Source organism: Ursus arctos, unplaced genomic scaffold (genome assembly GCF_023065955.2).
Source record: "Ursus arctos isolate Adak ecotype North America unplaced genomic scaffold, UrsArc2.0 scaffold_2, whole genome shotgun sequence".
NCBI lineage: Eukaryota > Metazoa > Chordata > Mammalia > Carnivora > Ursidae > Ursus > Ursus arctos.
The window spans coordinates 64,762,776-64,778,492 of NW_026622874.1; the positions used below are offsets into that span (position 1 = coordinate 64,762,776).

Genomic DNA, 15,717 nt, shown 5'->3' on the forward strand with positions numbered 1-15,717 from the left:
GGAGCGGGGGAGTGGAAGCTGCGGGGACCCTGCGTCCCTCCCCACGCGTGACGGCGCCCCGCGGGGAGGGAACGGCGCCCCGGGCAAGCAGCCTCTGCGCTCCAGCCGGTGCCCGCTGCGGCCTTGGCATTGTCGGAGGGGAGGGGCCGGGTCCGCGAAGGGGGAAGGGGGAGGCGGAGGCTCACTCTCGCCCCTGCACCCCGCCTCCATCCCGCCTGTTCCCTAAGTGGAGAAACTGAGTCCGCGCGAAGGTGGGAACCTCTGGACCGGGATTCGTCCGATGACCCAGGTGGCCAGGGAAGCCTGGGTGTTTCCAGATGTGTGTGTGGGTTTGGGGGGGGGGTAAGATACGTACTTCAGTGCCCCCACAAGTGAGGAAGGTAGCCTGTGACGGACGCCTCCAACCCGGCCTGCAGCGCTAAGTACCCCGGAGAGCCCCTCCCACTAGTGTAAAACGGAATCAAATCCGGCTACCGCGGGCCAGGTTCCGCTCCCCGCGGCCGGCCGGGCCGAACCGGGTCCGACTCGCTTTCTCCTCCCCAGCCCCCTCCGCAGGGGGCCTCCCTCCCTTTCCAGCAGGTGGCTCCGCGGGACACCAGCTCAACCTGTTGGACCACAATGGGCGGCGCCAGGGGGGCCCTGGCCCTCACCCGGGCTGACCCGGGATCCCCGCGCAGGGGGAGGGGCGGAGTCCCGGTCCCTCCCTCCCTCCCGCTCCGGCCGTGACTCAGCCTCGGGGCCGCTGCCCTGCGCCCCAGCCAGGGGCGGAAAGTGTGAGGCGCCCCTGAGGGCCCAGGCCAAGCCAAACAGCCCCCCACCTCAGACATTATCTCACTGGAGAATTAGGGGGGCTGTAGGAAGGAGGGGGTAGCAGCGGGCCTGGGACGCTCCCGCTCGCTGAATCCGCTCCGGGTTTTCCTATCGTCCCTGTCCCCCTTGGGCCCCGAGGCCGGTCACTGCTCCAGGTTTTCTTCTCGGCCCCGCCGGACCGAGTCTGGTCGGTGAGGGCCCGGAGCCGGTGGGGTCCAGGCCAGGGTTTCTCTCTCCCTTCTCCAGCCGTCGGGGTCGTGCTAGCCTGGGGAAGAGTCGTGCGGGGGGCTAGACGGCAGAGCCAGCTGTGCACGCGTGAAACGGAGAGGGGGCTGCTTCGTGGAGGAGGGGGCACGGCCCAGGAAAAGGAGGGCGGGAAAGTGGCTCAGGGAGGGCAGAACCTGGGCCTCCGGAGCCAGTCCAAGGCCGGGCGTCTTGGCACCAGCCCCTCGGTACAGAGAAACGAAAGGCGCCCAGTGCCTCGGGCCCGCCCCGTCCCTCGTCTCTGAGGGTCGCCTCCGGACTCTTGCTGGACCCAGTCTGGATCTGTAGGCCAAGGGAATGCCACTCTCCACTGTCTGGACAGTTCTGGAACCTCCGGTTTGTTCCTCCGTGACACACCACCACCACCACCACCACCCACGTCTCTCTTCTGGTCCATACAGCTTCCTTCCTGGCTCAGAAGTCGGAGGGGGAACCCCGACTCGAAATTCCCGCCTCCCCTCCATCTCCTGGCCCTTACCGCGCCAAACCACAGACAGCCGCAGCCAGGAAACGCTGACTGGGGGCTGTGCCCCCTCCCACGAAACCCTGGCTGGGCCCCAGGGGCCCGCTGCCACCCCCGCCCGCCACCAGGCCTGGACTGGCACTGGGGTCTGGGGGGCAAGTGTGGGGCCTTGCAGGGGCCTCCTGGAGAGAGCAGGGCATCCCAGAGCCGCGCGTTCAGACATACATCTCAGGCGACCAGCTAGACCTAACTTTTGAGGGGAAAGTAGCAGGAGGTGGGTAAATACCTGGAGAGTGAGTGGTGTTTGGCCAAGGAGAAGGACGCCAGCCCGGGCTGGGAGTTAAGCCCTCCTAGGGAGGGCTGTGTACCTGGGGCTGGGGACAGCGGTTCTGAGTGACAGCCAGGTGCCGGGACTGCCTGGGCCACGTGCGCTCGGGGCAGCTGCAGAAGTTAGACGCTTGCAGAGCCTGGAGGGAGAGGGTTCTGGCGGAAGAGAGGCAAGGCTCTCTCTGGGCGGGGTCCTGAGTGAGTGGGTCTGGGGGCCTGTTTTGGAAGTGGGGAGGTGCTGAGTTGGAAGCGGAGCGTCAGCCTGCCTTGAGCGCCCACCTCTTCCCCGCTCCCCCCTTGCCCGGGCTGCCTCCGCTTCCCTCGAAAAACCCGCCGCCCAGGAAACCGCCGGGGGCGCTCAGACCGCAGCCCCCCCCCCGCCCGCCGCCCCCCGGCGCCCCCACCGCGACCGCCCAACCCACCTGAAGGGGCCGTGGCTGCCAGGGTTGCCCCCTCCCGCCGACTCCCCCCACACCTGCGGGCGCACTATTTATAACTCAGCGCCTATTCCGGGCCTCTGGGCGGGAGCCGGCTGCGACTGAGCGCTAATCGTCTCCGGGATCTCTGCGCCCCCCAGGGCCGGGGGAGATAAATTTAGCCTCAGGAAGCTCGGGGAACATTTTCCAAAACTCCACATCCCAGAGAAGGCGAAACAGAACCCCTCAGCCCTCAGCCTCCCTCCCGCCAGCCAGCAGGCGGCGCACGTGTCTCGGCTCCTCGAACCCAGCGGGGGTTTCGGGTGGCCGCGGAGAGGCTGGGACAGGTGAAGGACCGAAGGTACCGGGGGCGGCGGCCAGAGGGGCCCGAGAGTGGCCGGAAGAACCGGCACGTCTCCGAGGCTGGCAAAGACGGGAGTAGAAAGTCTCAGCTGGGAGTAACCGAGAACGGGGTTGGGGACTTTTGCCTTTCAAAGGGGAAATAACTGCTATGCAAACGAGATGCAAATAGGAACGCGAGGAAGAGCTTGTGCCCTTGGGGGTCTGCGCTCCAGCGCGGTTGGGACGACTGCCACACCCCTCATCCCGCCCGCTTCTGAGTGTTGCTGGGAAAACACAGGGCCCAACTGAGATCATTACAAAAAAACCCGGTTTAGTGCGCGCCGCTCCCAGACCACTTCGCCAGGACCCTTGCCCTCCACCTGCCTTTCGCACACCATTGAGGGTCTAATATCCGACGTAATTAGTTAGGAATCCCGGGTATCAGACCGCACTTCCCAGTGCTGTCGCATTTGGGGGGGTCCCTTCCAGCTTCGCGGAGGCTCCTTCCCCGTTTTACCCCGCCCATTCCCCTACCCCTTGTGGCCACTGGAGGGCCCCTGAGCGCCCAGGGGTAAATAAGATCTTACTCGTCCCTCCCTATCTTGGCACTCTGCTCCCCTCTTCGGCTACCCTATGAGAGTAGTTTGACCACTCCAAACCCGAGCTTACTCTAGATGGGAAGAGAACCTTCCGGGGAAGTTGCTGCATCTGGAGGAGTGGGGAGGTGTAGACCAGGGAACCATCTCCTGGCCTGTGTGGTGTCGGTGAAAAGGACATAGCTGGGACCCTCAAAGGAGCCAGGGAAAGCAAGAGCAAGAGCTGCTTGGAGTTGAGGTGGGAGTCGGAATTGTGGGGTGGGTGCAGTGTGGGGGCGGTAGTCCTCTCCACACCTTGGCCTGCCCAGCCCCCCCTCCCAGGCACCGCTGCAGAAGAGGAGGGCTGGCTGGTCCAGAGAAGCCCTGAATCTGAGATGGGAACATCGGGGTTCACCAGCTGACTACCCCCACTGCAGTGTGCTGTGCACATGACACTTCTCATCTCTTGGCCCGTTTCCTTCAAGCTATCGTGGGAGGATTGCCCTCGCCCTGCCTGATTCTGAGGTGGACGTGTGTCAGTCTCCAAGCACTTTGTAGCGTGAAAAGGGCTCTCAGAGGGTGTGCAAGCTTTTCCTTGTTCTCCCCATCCCTCTCCTCAGCCTCTCTACCTTCAGGGCTCTCTGGACAGCTGACCCTGTCCTCGGGCCACCGCAGGTTGCTCCTCTGTTCCCTCTTTCCACTTCCTGGGCCCTGCCTCCACCACTTTCCCCGGGGGTCTTTGCCAGACACCCCCATCCCTGGCCAAGGCCCTTGCGCTCAGAACTCTCAGACTCCAGGCTCCACCTCCAGGGACCGTCCCATCTGGGTGGAAGTGGGGCCCAAGAGAGGAAAAGGAGGCAGGAAGCCAGAGCTTGAGTCAGGGTGGGGTTGACCAAGCAGGTGCAGGCTATGAGGGGGAGGCGGGAGCCCCACCCCCTTGTGGGAAAGTGACTTCTGTGTCCACTGCCACTGCTGACCTCTTTCTGGTTGAACCTTCCCCCTTCACCGCTGTGCCCTGGCATGAGGTGGGGCTCTGAAGGCCAGGCAAGAGCACTGATCTGATTATGTGGGTGCCTAAGATCCCAAGCTGCTGGAATCAAAAGTAATCTTGAGGTGCGCTTGGGTGGTGCAGTCGGTTAAGCGTCAGACTCCTGGTCTTGGCTCAGGTGGTGATGTCAGGGGCGTGAGATGGAGCCCTGGGCAGGCTCTGCACTCAGCAGCGAGTCGGCTTGGGATCCCGCCCCACCCCCATGCTTGTGCTCTCGCTCACTCTCAAATAAATAAATCTTAAAAAAAAAGTCTTGAGCTGGAGTACTGTGGAGTTCTATGCTACCGCGAGAAAGAGGGCGCAGGCTCCTCGTGTGCTAATATGGAATCCTGTATGGGGCATGTGGAGGGAGACAAGCAAGATGCGGGGCTGTGTGCAGAGCACACATATGGGCTTAGGGTGCCTGGCTGGCTCAGTCTGTAGAGCAAGCGACTATGTTTTTTTTCCCCCTAAGTGGGCTCCACACTCAGCATGCAGCCCAATGCAGGGCTTGAACTCAAGACCCTGAGATGAAGACCCAAGCTGAGATCAAGAGTCGATGCTTAACTGACTGAGCCACCCGTGCGCCCTGAGTGCGTGATTCTTAATCTCAGGGTTATGAATTTAAGCCCCACATTGGGTGTACAGATTATTTAAAAATTAAAAAAATCTTAAAAAAAGAAAAAGAATGCGTATGCATTCATGGGGCGCCTGGGTGGCTCCATTGTTAAGTGTCTGCCTTCAGCTCAGGTCATGATCCTGGCATTCTGGGATCGAGCCCCGCATCGGGCTCCCTGCTCAGCGGGAAGCCTGCTTCTCCCTCTCCCTCTCCCCCTGCTTGTGTTCCCTCTTTCACTGTCTCTCTGTCAAATAAATAAATAAAATCTTAAAAAAAAAAAAAAAAAGAATGTGAATGCATTTAGGCCAGCCGCTACTCTCCACTACTCTGAACCACGGGCACTGGCCCGTTGGGCCCAGATTGTGCCTGTGGTTTCCTGATTGGGCTCTCCTGTCCAAGCCTTGCTCCCCAAAGTCTGTTCTCCACACAGCAGCCCGTGGGAACACCTGCAACAGCTTTCTCATTTCACTCCACATGAAGCTCAGCCCTGCTTACCCTGGCTTGTGAGGCCCTCCACGACCTGCCCCACACCCTCCCACCTCAACGGTTTCTCTTTTCCAGAGCACCTATCACCTAATAACATCTCTACACTTGTCGTTCTGTTTATATTTTATTTCCTGGGTCTGTCCACGAGAACAGAAGCCCCCTGAGTGGCCAGGGGCCTGCTGTGATCACTGCCGTACTCCAGCACCCAGACCAGCGGACGGTGGGTGCTCAGTGACATTTGTTGAATGAACGAACACACGAAGATGCAGTCTGTGCTGCATAGACTGTCTCTGGAACGCTCTTCAAGGGACTGGTCGAGCTGACTAACTCCTCGGAAGAGAGCTGGGGGCGGATGGGGGGCAGGGGGAGAGTCGCTTCTCACCAGCACCACTCCTTACTCTGGTTCTATGTTACCTTTACAAAAAGAGACACCATGTGCCCAGAGAAAAAGGACTTAACTCAGAAGTCGGGGGAAAAGCTGGTCCCTGGGAGTGAGGAGAGAGTTCCCTACACCATCTTCAGGCCTGCGCACCAGGAGAGGAGGGAGGGGCCTGGGCATGCCGGCTCTGAGGCTGTGGGGGCCTGTGAGTGGGCATGCCACCAAGCGTAAGCCGGGTACCGTAAGCGGCTGATTTACCTGCCACTAGGTGGGCGTACTGCAGGGGAAGCACGTGTCAGGGGCCGCCAGGGGGAAGCGGAGTCAGTTCGGCTCCTTCTGGCTGTCCGTGCCCGTGCACTGTACTAAGCCTGAGGAACCCGCGTGGCCACACAGGCGCCTTTCTCTTGCAGCCTCCTGTGCGAGCTGGAGGAGCAAGGCTCAATGTCCTCTGTGAGCTGCGGACTAGCATCGGCCGTGCTTCTCCCAAGATCCTCAGAAGCAGGGAGCTGGCCAGACCGGGTCTTCTCTTGGGGTTCCCGGCCTAAGGCACAGGGCCTCCCAGAAGAAGGCCCCACCCAAACTGCACCCCTCCCTATCCACCAGTTGGGAGGAACCTGGCCTTTCCACCCTCCACCCTCCCCACCCAGGCACCAGTGACTCAGAAAACCTGGTTTTCAGTCTCAGTTCTATCCAGGACAACCTTCTTCCCTCCCTGGTCTGTACCCTGGCTCCCAGACCCTTCGAGTGCTGAGTTTTCCTGATTCCCTTTCAGACATTTAGAACTCTAGGCCTCAAGGCCTATTTATTTTACACACACACACACACACACACACACACACACACACACATCTATGTATGTATATATACACACACACATACATAGTTCAGTGATTCTCAAACAGGGCTAGCAGGGGCAGCCGATTCCTGGCACTAAGAGAGTATGGAGAAATCAACCATCTGGGCTGGTGGGCTCACTGTGCCAGGCTTGGAGAAATGCCAGCTCCTGCGGCAGTCTTCCTGGGGTCCCCAGCCTGCTGGCCGAGCTCCTGTGCCCCAGGGGTCCACCAGAGGTGGGGGCTGGGGATGGAGGCCCAGGCAGGCCGGACTGGCAGATGGCACACACCAGAAGCAGGGTCCGACTTCCCGCTGTGTCTGTGGCCCATCCTTGGGGGGGCATCGCTGGCTCTGGGAGTCCTGATGGGGGCTGGGCTGGGCACTAGAGCAGAGAATGGGAGGCTGAGAGGTGGGGTGGAGCACAGAGAGGCAGCCAGGCTTCCTGTCTGCCCCGCCCACCCTGCCCACCTGAGCCAAGCTCGGCTCCCTAATCCAGCAGCTGCTTGATGCACCAGCAGCACAGAAGGATGTAGACGACCTCCTTCAGGGTCTGCTGCAGGCCCTCCCATCCTGTGCCCATCTTCCAGACAGGCACTGGGAGCCCGGTGTCCCGCAGGGCCCTTCGGAAGGAGAACGGCAGGGCCTGTGCCAGGGGCTGTGTCCGGGGCTGCATGTGGGGCGGCAGCTCTGAGGCATGTGGGAGCCGCCTCCAGTCTTTTATCAACAGTGTCCCCACCCCCTCAGACCTCATGACTCTGGGGACAAAGGCCCCCGGGTCAGCACAGGGAAGGTTCTGGGCCCAAGAACGGGCTGAGTCAGCCTCTATGGACAGGGATGGAGGCTGGGGTTAGGAGGGGGAGGGAGGGCCCAGCCACGGCATCCTCCGTCCTCTGCAGCCAAGCCCGCTCAGCTTCCAGCCTGCGTCTCAAGACCTCGGGCCCAGCCTGTGTTGCCTGCCCCCCCCCCCCGCCCCCGTGCTTGGCACAAGTCCCTGCTCCTGCCCTCTGGTGGGCTCCTGCTGAGGCTGGCATTCAGAACCTTCAGTGTGGGCTCCTTTCCAGTCTGTCCTCCACGCACCCCCCACCCCTGGCCCCCCGCACGGGAGCACTGCCAGCTCAGAGGTGACAGAGCCCAGTGCTCTCTTGCTTCTCCCGTCCCCTGGCACAGGAAGACAGCCAGAACAGCGGCACACGAGAGGTACAGTTTATTGACCATTGACCGGCGACAACCCAGGACAGCCTCCTTCCCCGCTCCTGCAGGGGGCAGGCCTGCGAGGTCAAGTACGGGAGTTCCGCTCCTCATCCTCATTCTCCAGTAGGTAGGCTGGGTGGTAGGTGGGCTGTCCTCCCGGGGTCAGGTACTTCAGGGCCGGGTTCCGCACCGTGTTCTCCCGGCCCCCCAGCGACGTGTAGCTGGAGCCGGGAGAAGGGAGGCAAGTGTGGGGGGTGGCTCTCCCTCCCCCAGCACCCCGTCTTCCCCACAGCCGTTCTCCCCCAACACCCTTACCCTCGGTCGTACAGGATACAGTACGGGACAAACAGCTGACGCAGGAAGTCCCAGATATCTCTGTAGGTCCAGTCCTGGGAGGTCAGAGTGGAGTCACCAACTCTCCCTCATTTACCCCTTTCCACCTGGGAAGGGGCCCACCTACGCCCCTTCTGCTTCTTGGCCCCCAAGGGAGGGCCCCTATCAGATTCTCTGTCGGCCACGCAACGTGAACGAGAAAGCCTTCATCCTGCCCCCCAGCCCCCTCCATGGCGTGTGTCCGTGTGAGGCAGCAGGACACACCACGCGGCGAGGGAAAGGGGCTCTAATTGCCCCGTCTGACGGGGGACCTGAACGTGCTTGGTGCGGTCAGGAACTGAAGGTCGAACTTTCATGGCCACAGAGTTCATCCTTTTAAAGTCCACCATTTAGTGGTTTTTGGTAATTCCTTATTTCACTCTAGCAAGCTGCACTCTGAGAAGCGGGTGGCTAGCAGCCACCATACGGGACAGCACAGACCTAGCGGGAGAAAGCACAGGCCTGCCCTCGGTGTTCAGTAAAGAACGCCCAGCAGGCTCAATGAGCCGACGGCACGGCCTCCCTCGGAAGATGGGGTTCTTCATCTGAGCCCCAGGCTCCAACCTCTCCCACGTGGGGAAGCCAGGGCGCACGATGGACAGGGCTTGGGATTGGAGGCCCCACAGCCTCTGCCCCGTTACCAGCAGTGGGCTGACGCGCATGAAGGCCGGCCAGCCAGGGTCGGTGGGGCTGAAAGGGCAGAGGCTGCGGGAGTAGGGGTCCGTGCGGCGGGTGCCCATCAGGACAGCCTCCAGCTGGGGGTGCCGCGTCTGCAGCTCGCTCAGGGCCTGCTTCATGTCGCCCTCGGCCTCCAGGACCTGCAGGTTGTACCTGGAAGGGAGAGGGCTGTGGTCAGAAGTGGGCACTGCGGAACCCCCCTCGGAGCCCCAGCCTCCGGGCCCCCGAGTACCTCTTGATGGTGTCCTGTAGGAACTGCTCCAGCTCTGGGAAAGGAGAGACGCTGCGGACATACAGGATCTGGAGGGGTTCCTGAGCACCAGGGCATTTCCTGGGTGGGAAGGGCACACTGGCTTGCGAGCGGGCAGGGAGATGCTCTCACACCGTTCACACTGTTCCCTCTGGCACCCCCCCGATGGACAGCCTCCCATTCTCTGCTCTCCGTGTCCTTCCCATCCAAGAGAACCCGCTTCCTCTGGGAAGCCCATTCTGAACTCTCACTTCTCAGATCGGGAGCACATAGCCCCATTTCGGGCATGTGAATGTCACCTCCCCAACAGGACTGTGACCTCCCAGTGGCTGGTCAGGATGGTGGCCTTCACGTCCACACCCAGGGCCACACACATGTCAGAAGCTCAATAAATGTGGTGGGGGAACAGAACTGGAGGTCACCAGTTCACCCTCCCAGCCCCCATCCAGCTGCCCTTTCCCTCCCTGCTTCCTCGGGTGAGGAGCTAGACGGGGGCAGATGGGCACCTCTGAGGTCCCGCCCCCAGGGGTCGGCTCACCGCTGCACGGCCGCGTGGAAGAGGTGCAGGAGTGCGGTGCAGTCCTTGCCTCCGTTGAAGCCCACGCAGAGGCGGGTGAGGTCGTACCGAGCCAGCGCAGTCTCGATGGTCTGCAGGGCGCCTGCCACCTTCTCCCCCAGAGAAGACCCTGCGAGCACACAGACAAGAAGCCATCAGATGGATGCACGTGGCTGTCAGAGGACAGTGCGGGCCACGCGGCTCTTGCTTAAAGTCTCCGTGGCTTCCCAGTGTCGGGGCGCTGGCTGGACTCCCTCATGCCCTTCAGGGTGTGCCCCCACCGGCCCTACAGCCCCACCTCAGTGCCTTCCCTCTGGGGGCCCTGGTTTCCTTCCACTCCCCTAATTTGCACACGGTTTGCTCTCGCCAACCTCCCGGTCAGGCCCAATCCTCCTTACCACTCCACTCACAAGGCACTTGCCCACTAGATTGTATGTAATATGTACCCAGGTCAGAGCTGACCTCCTGGCCCTGGAGGCCCCTCGTCACCGACATCTCGTGCCCGGGTACCTTTCTTGTTACGCGCCTGGCCCAGAAGGGCACGGTGTACGACTGTCCTGTCGAGCTACGCCCCTCCTACCCAGCACGGTGCTTCAGACAGCACACACGCGGCCTGCATTTACTGCGGGGCCATCTGCCACCCGCTCCCGGATTTGCAGGAAGCCTCCAACAGCCCCGGCGTTCCTGAGGCCTAGGGAGTCCCCCGGCCTGCCGCAAGCAGCCGCTCCCCACCAAGGCCCCTACCTGATTCTGCGAGTTTGTACACGGCCTCACTGGCCTGCTGCACGGCGTCGGGCACGTAGGGGACCAGAGACCCCGGGGGCAGACGGGCGGTCAGGTAGGCCAGGCATTCCTCCAGGGGCCCTTCCTCCTCTGCGTCCAGCGTCAGCTTCACCTGATAGTAGTTGCTGCCCCAGTCAGGATAGGAGCCCAGGCCGAGCCTGCGTCCGAAGTGGGCCTGGGCCTCGGCCAAGATGGGGGCGATAGAGGCCTCGTCAGCGGCCACATAGAGCTCCCGCAGGTGGAACTGCACAGCTGTGTTTTGGAACAGCCCCTTCAGCCCCTCCAGCACCCTCCGCAGCAGCTCTGGAATGCCTGGGAAGAGGTAAACGTTTCGGACGGAGACCAGCGGGAATTTGAAGGGCCGGCCTGTCTGAGGATCTGTGCCGTAGTGCAGGCGGGCGGAGGAGGGCACGAGAGACAGCTTCTCCCAGCCCTTCCCTCCGAGGGCCTTGATGGCGGCTTCCAGCTCAGGGTGTGGCTTGAGCTCGTCCCCAAAGGCCTGTGCTACTGCCTCGAAGGTCACGTCGTCGTGAGTGGGGCCGATGCCCCCTGCCGTGAGGACGTGGGTGAAGCGGCTGGAGAAAGAAGTGACCTCAGCCGCAATGGTGGCAACCTCATCAGGCACAACAGAGACTCGGCACACTTGGACCCCCAGGGAGCGCAGTGTCCGGCACAGAAAGTAGGTGTTGGTGTCCTGAGTGTGTCCCTGAGAGATGAGACGGGGACGGTGAGTGTCAATGCCGTGGGGATGAAGCACAAAGGGAGGGGGCAACAGATGCATCTGCCTGATGCTGGGGCACTGTGTTCTTGGGGGGGAGCTGCCTTGGGGGACCACACAGCCTGCACTGGGCACGGGAGTGAGAAAACCACGGGAACAGTCAGGGATGGCATGATCCACCTTGGGCCTCCCTCTCTGCACTTTGACCTTGACCTCGACCTCGTCTCTGCTCATGGATTCCATGGTCAGTTCTCTGTGGACAATCGCTCAGTTCCTCACCAACCCTGACAGTGTAGTCCCCTGGCTCCACGGACTTACTCGGCATCTCCACCATATTCCTGGCTGTTGTCACTTTGGTCAGTGGCTCCCCAGACACTGTCCACAGCCAGTCGGGCCCTGCTGCTGTCAACTCTACTGAAACGTCTCCCCGTCTGCTCTCTTCTCTCTGTCCCTACTGCCACCACGCAGGTCCCTGGCACCTTATATCTGGACAGTGGCGATAGCCCCCTGGCCAGGCTCCCAGCCTCCAGTCACAGCACTCTGCCCCAGGCCTCCTGACTAACCTTTCTAATGTGCTGCCATGATTGCTCCACTCTTGGGCTCAAAAGCCATGTGTTGTTTCCAACCATGTACAGAATAAAGTTCAAATTCCTTTGCAGAATTTTTGAGGCTGTCTGTCTCTGGTGTGTATCCAACGTTCCTTCCCAGCCCCATCTCCTTCTACTTCTCTACAGGGAGCTTAGCGGGTAAGGGTTACTCTGGAGGAAGAGAAAATGGGGTTGGAATCCCACCTCCACCAGTCCCGAGCTCTGTAGTCTTGGGCAAGCTTCTTGGTCTCATAATCTATTAACTGAGATTTATAATAAAAGTATTAAACCTCATGGGAATGTTGTAAGGATCAGAAAGACCGCATATGTGATCTAATCAGCACACTGCGAGACGCTAGTAAACACTCAAAAGAGAAGGGTCAATATTGCTATTACAAACCTGATGCCTACCATGACTTCTCCTGAGACTTCCCTGATTGTTCAAAAGGGATTTCTTCCATCTACTACTTTCCTTCTATTTTGCTTACTCACTCTGCTGAATGCCTTGGGTCATTTTCCCAACAGACTGGCTAGAACTCTTCCATGAGAGCACTGCACCCACACCTCCTTTACCCCATGGACTCACGTGGTTTCTGTAAAGCCCCTCCCACCGCTATAAACTGCTTGGCAAATTTTAGCAACTTTGCTACAAGTTTTCAACAGAGTAACTGAAAGAACGAGGGGTCACTTTCCCTCTAATAGGCTGGACTCACTCCAGGACTCTACTGCGGCAAGGGGGCTCCCACCCGGGGCGGCCTCCCCTCAACAGGAAGTGCAGCAGGCTCTTAAGGACAGGACCGCACCCTCCCCCCTCTTCTGGCCCAGACACACCTTGAGGATCTCATCTCCAACAATGATGATGCCCGCCGTCACGCTGCGCCCTGGGGGAGGTTCAAAGGCCCTAGATGCCATGGTCCTGCCTTCTCTGCCCCTCTGCAAGGCCCTCCAGGAGCCACCCAGGGCCCCAAATAGGGGTCGAAAGCACGGGAGTCGCGCCAGGTCTACAGGGCACTGGGGGCCATAGCCTGAAAATAGGGGGTTCTGGGGTCAAGGGAACCTGGAGGAGCCAGAGAGGACAATGGGGGAGCAGGAGTGCACGTTCGTCCTTAGAGGAAGACCTCGCAGGCCCTTGACAGGACTCCTTTATCCCCGCCTGTAAGAAACGTGTTCTGAAACCCCAGCCCTGTCCTCTTCACGCCTTCTAAGCTTGGCTCTAGGCTCCCTTAAATGTCCTGCTCTCCCGAGCACCTACCCCTTTGAATATGTCTTCTGCGCGCCGAGCTCGGCTCCTCTAGTCGGCTAGAGCTCGGCCATCTGCACCTTCAAATGCCTCCTCTCCTTGGGGCACCTGTTCCTTTAAGTGTCTCGACTCCTTTTAAACTACCCCCCGTTCCCGCTCCGCCCCGGACCGGAGCTCAGGCGCCTCTCCCGCAGGCGTCCGCACCCTTTCTGGCCTGGAGTCCCGACTCCCGGCCACGGTGCAGCCCGCCTCGCTCTCCCAGGTCCCCACCTGCCTCTCGGGCCCTTCCCCTGCTCGTGCCCTCTGCTCCCGCACGTACCGGGCGGCGTCCGCACGCAGAGTCCCGCCTTACACCCGTACCTGCTCACAGCAGTTGGTCACCTTGGCTGTCGCTCAGACGACTTCCAAGGGCCTATTGGTGCAGCCGGCTGTCGCTCGCCCGCCTTAGCTAGGGGGCGGGAGGAGCGCCGGGTTGTCATTGGCGACAAGCACGTGGTCACCCCCACCCGGAACTGCGGGGGCCGGGCCGCCGGCGGGGGGCGGGGCGGGGCCGGGCCCCACGGACCTGGGGCGCGGAAGGGGCGGTGGTGGGCGGTGCTCCAGGGACTTTGGGGTGCGCTTTGTGGGGCTGCAAGTAAAGGGAGGCGTGACTCTCACTTCTGTCCTGTTTTCAAATTCTTGTGTGCAGGTGCTGTCAGGCACTAACCCTAATTCTAGGCGCAGGGGCTGTTGCCAGAGGGATTTTACACTGTGCGGCATGCAAGTTGGAGGGACACCAAGTGTCAGCACTCATGAGGTAGGAAGATCTTGGAGGTGAGTTTTCATTCACCTCTATTATAAACGATAAAGCTATATATTTAACCCTCTTGACAAGAAAAAGCCTTGCCGCCCCCCCCCCCCCCCCCCCCGCGCCCTTGCTCTAGGATAGTTCTGTTTGAACATCACCTTTGCCCAATTACTGGTCTTACAGGCTCAAGTGAGGGCAGCCAACTAGGCCGTGCTGTGTATCCACTCGGATTCTTACATCGTCCTAGCTTACTCTCATTTCACTTGCCTTTGGTCTAAAAGTGCTTCTTAAAGTTTAACGTTTGATCTGGGACCTTTTTAAAAATTTTTTTTAAATTTGTAAGTAATCTCTATGCCCAAGGTGCAGTTTGAACTCACGACCCAGAGTCGAATGCTCTACCAGCTGAGCAAGCCAGGTGCTCCCATCTGGGACCTTCTTAATAGGCTGATTAGATCTCCCCCATTCAGGAAGTTTGGGGTAGAAGCCTGAGATCTGCATTTAACAAGCTCTCCTGTCATGCTGATGCTTCTGGTCCCTAGACTGTTTTCTGTAGTAAACCTCTAAAATTTATTCATCACTTGGAAAACAGCTGAATCACACCACCCTCCTTTTACTCTTCTAAAGCCCAAGATAGATGATGCCCATTTTAGAAATGGGCAACAGGCTAAGAAATGTTAAGGGATGCCACACAGCAACAACACTAAAGTGAAAGGAAGAGCCAGGCTTCTAGACCATTCTTTCTCAAGTAATAAACCCTGTGTGTTTTTTTTTTTTTTTTTTCAACAACCCCCAGATCAAGAGTTGCATGCTCTATGGACTGAGCCAGCCCAGAGCCCCTAAAAAATTTTTTTTCTAAAAAAGATTTTATCTATTTATTAGAGAGAGAGAGAGAGAAAGAGCACACAAATGGGGGGGGCGGGAGTTACAGGCAGAGGGAGCAGACTCCCTGCTGAGCAGGAAGCTGGATGCCAGGCTTGATCCCAGGACCCTGGGACCAGGACCCGAGCGGAAGGCAGATGCCCAACCAACCGAGACACCCAGACATCCAGTAAAAATTTTAAAGGCAAAACAAAAGTCCCACTTGTCTAATGATATGTCACATGATCCCTTATCTTTACTAGTAGTACGGGTAATATTTGGCCACCCCTCCCACAAAAATGCTCTGGTCCAATTCTTTATCAGAGGGTTCTCAAGCTTGAGTGGTCACCAGAATCACCTAGAGAGCTTGTCAAAACCTTGCTAGGTCCAGCCCTGAGTTCTGATTCAGTAGGTCTAGTGTGGAGTCCAGTAATTTGCATTTCTAACAAGGTTCCAGTGATGTGGATGCTTCTGGCTCAGGGACCACAACTGAACAACCGCCGTAGGAATAAATGGATGGAAGCTAGGGAGAAGGGTAAGATGCATTTCCTTTATTTTGTACTGTTATTCTCTCCACCCGACACGGGGCTGGAACTCTGCAAGCCTGAGATCGAGTCCGCTGCTCCACGCATTGAGCCAGCCAGGCGCCCCCTGGAGAAATGTTTTCTTGAACAACTACAGCTTACACCTGTTTTCTCAAAGTTAATACTCCAACTACCTGCATAAAAATGCTTGAAATTCCCCACCCGCCAAATGCTTCAAATTCCCACATCCAGGCCCCACCCCAGACCAATTAAGGCAGTATCTCTAAGGAATGACTTAGGCATCAGTACTTGCCACTAAAAACAGCCCAGGCTCCCCCCCACCCCCCCAGGCCACAGGTATGCCTGAGCCATAGGCCGGGCAGGAGGTGGAGCACAGGAGCAGCCTCGGGATGACAGCCTCCTCCCTTTACCCTCTTGTGCCCTTCAAATATCAGGACTGCGCTACAGGCAGCATCCCTGACTGTAGGAAATGGTTAATGTGTTTTGATGAGATGATGTCTCTACATACTCTCTTCCTCAGGCTAACAGAGCCACATATATTTCAGAAATTTGACAGAAAGTCTGCTTAAAGTAGATTAAAAACCAGTTACCTGAATGTTGAAATAAACCT

The 15,717-nt window shown here is 59.2% G+C and overlaps 2 protein-coding genes across 7 annotated transcripts; both read right to left on the minus strand.

Annotated features, from left to right (window-relative positions):
* Positions 1-6,531: 6,531 nt before the first annotated feature.
* On the minus strand, positions 6,532-7,491 carry LENEP (lens epithelial protein). Its single transcript, XM_026485280.3, has 2 exons — positions 7,011-7,491; positions 6,532-6,924 (listed from the first exon to the last, which is right to left on the minus strand). Exon 1 carries the CDS (start codon positions 7,291-7,293, stop codon positions 7,030-7,032), a length of 264 nt encoding a protein of 87 aa, XP_026341065.3. The 5' UTR covers positions 7,294-7,491; the 3' UTR covers positions 6,532-6,924; positions 7,011-7,029.
* A 240-nt stretch (positions 7,492-7,731) lies between these two features.
* On the minus strand, positions 7,732-13,235 carry FLAD1 (flavin adenine dinucleotide synthetase 1). Of its 6 annotated transcripts, XM_026485277.4 has the most exons (9): positions 12,930-13,227; positions 12,509-12,558; positions 11,654-11,848; positions 10,334-11,078; positions 9,572-9,719; positions 9,016-9,114; positions 8,747-8,936; positions 8,049-8,122; positions 7,732-7,954 (listed from the first exon to the last, which is right to left on the minus strand). In XM_026485277.4, exons 3-9 carry the CDS (start codon positions 11,717-11,719, stop codon positions 7,819-7,821), a joined length of 1,458 nt encoding a protein of 485 aa, XP_026341062.1. In that variant the 5' UTR covers positions 11,720-11,848; positions 12,509-12,558; positions 12,930-13,227; the 3' UTR covers positions 7,732-7,818. The 6 variants fall into 6 exon arrangements, with proteins under 6 accessions (XP_026341062.1, XP_057170861.1, XP_057170859.1 ...); XM_057314878.1 differs by lacking the exon at positions 11,654-11,848 and having other exon boundaries at positions 12,509-12,702; positions 13,188-13,235; XM_057314876.1 differs by having other exon boundaries at positions 7,732-8,936.
* Between the last annotated feature and the right edge of the window lie 2,482 nt (positions 13,236-15,717).

What these genes read in the sequence shown, in the direction of transcription:
- LENEP (XM_026485280.3), bottom strand. Translation starts at nt 7,293, where the DNA reads ATGAGGTCTGAGGGGGTGGGGACACTGTTGATAAAAGACTGGAGGCGG.
- FLAD1 (XM_057314874.1), bottom strand. Translation starts at nt 12,589, where the DNA reads ATGGCATCTAGGGCCTTTGAACCTCCCCCAGGGCGCAGCGTGACGGCG. An exon ending in TTGGAGATGAGATCCTCAAG is followed by an intron (nt 11,079 to 12,508) that starts GTGTGTCTGGGC and finishes CTCATCTCTCAG; the next exon opens with GGACACACTCAGGACACCAA. An exon ending in GTACAAACTCGCAGAATCAG is followed by an intron (nt 9,720 to 10,333) that starts GTAGGGGCCTTG and finishes GTGTGCTCGCAG; the next exon opens with GGTCTTCTCTGGGGGAGAAG.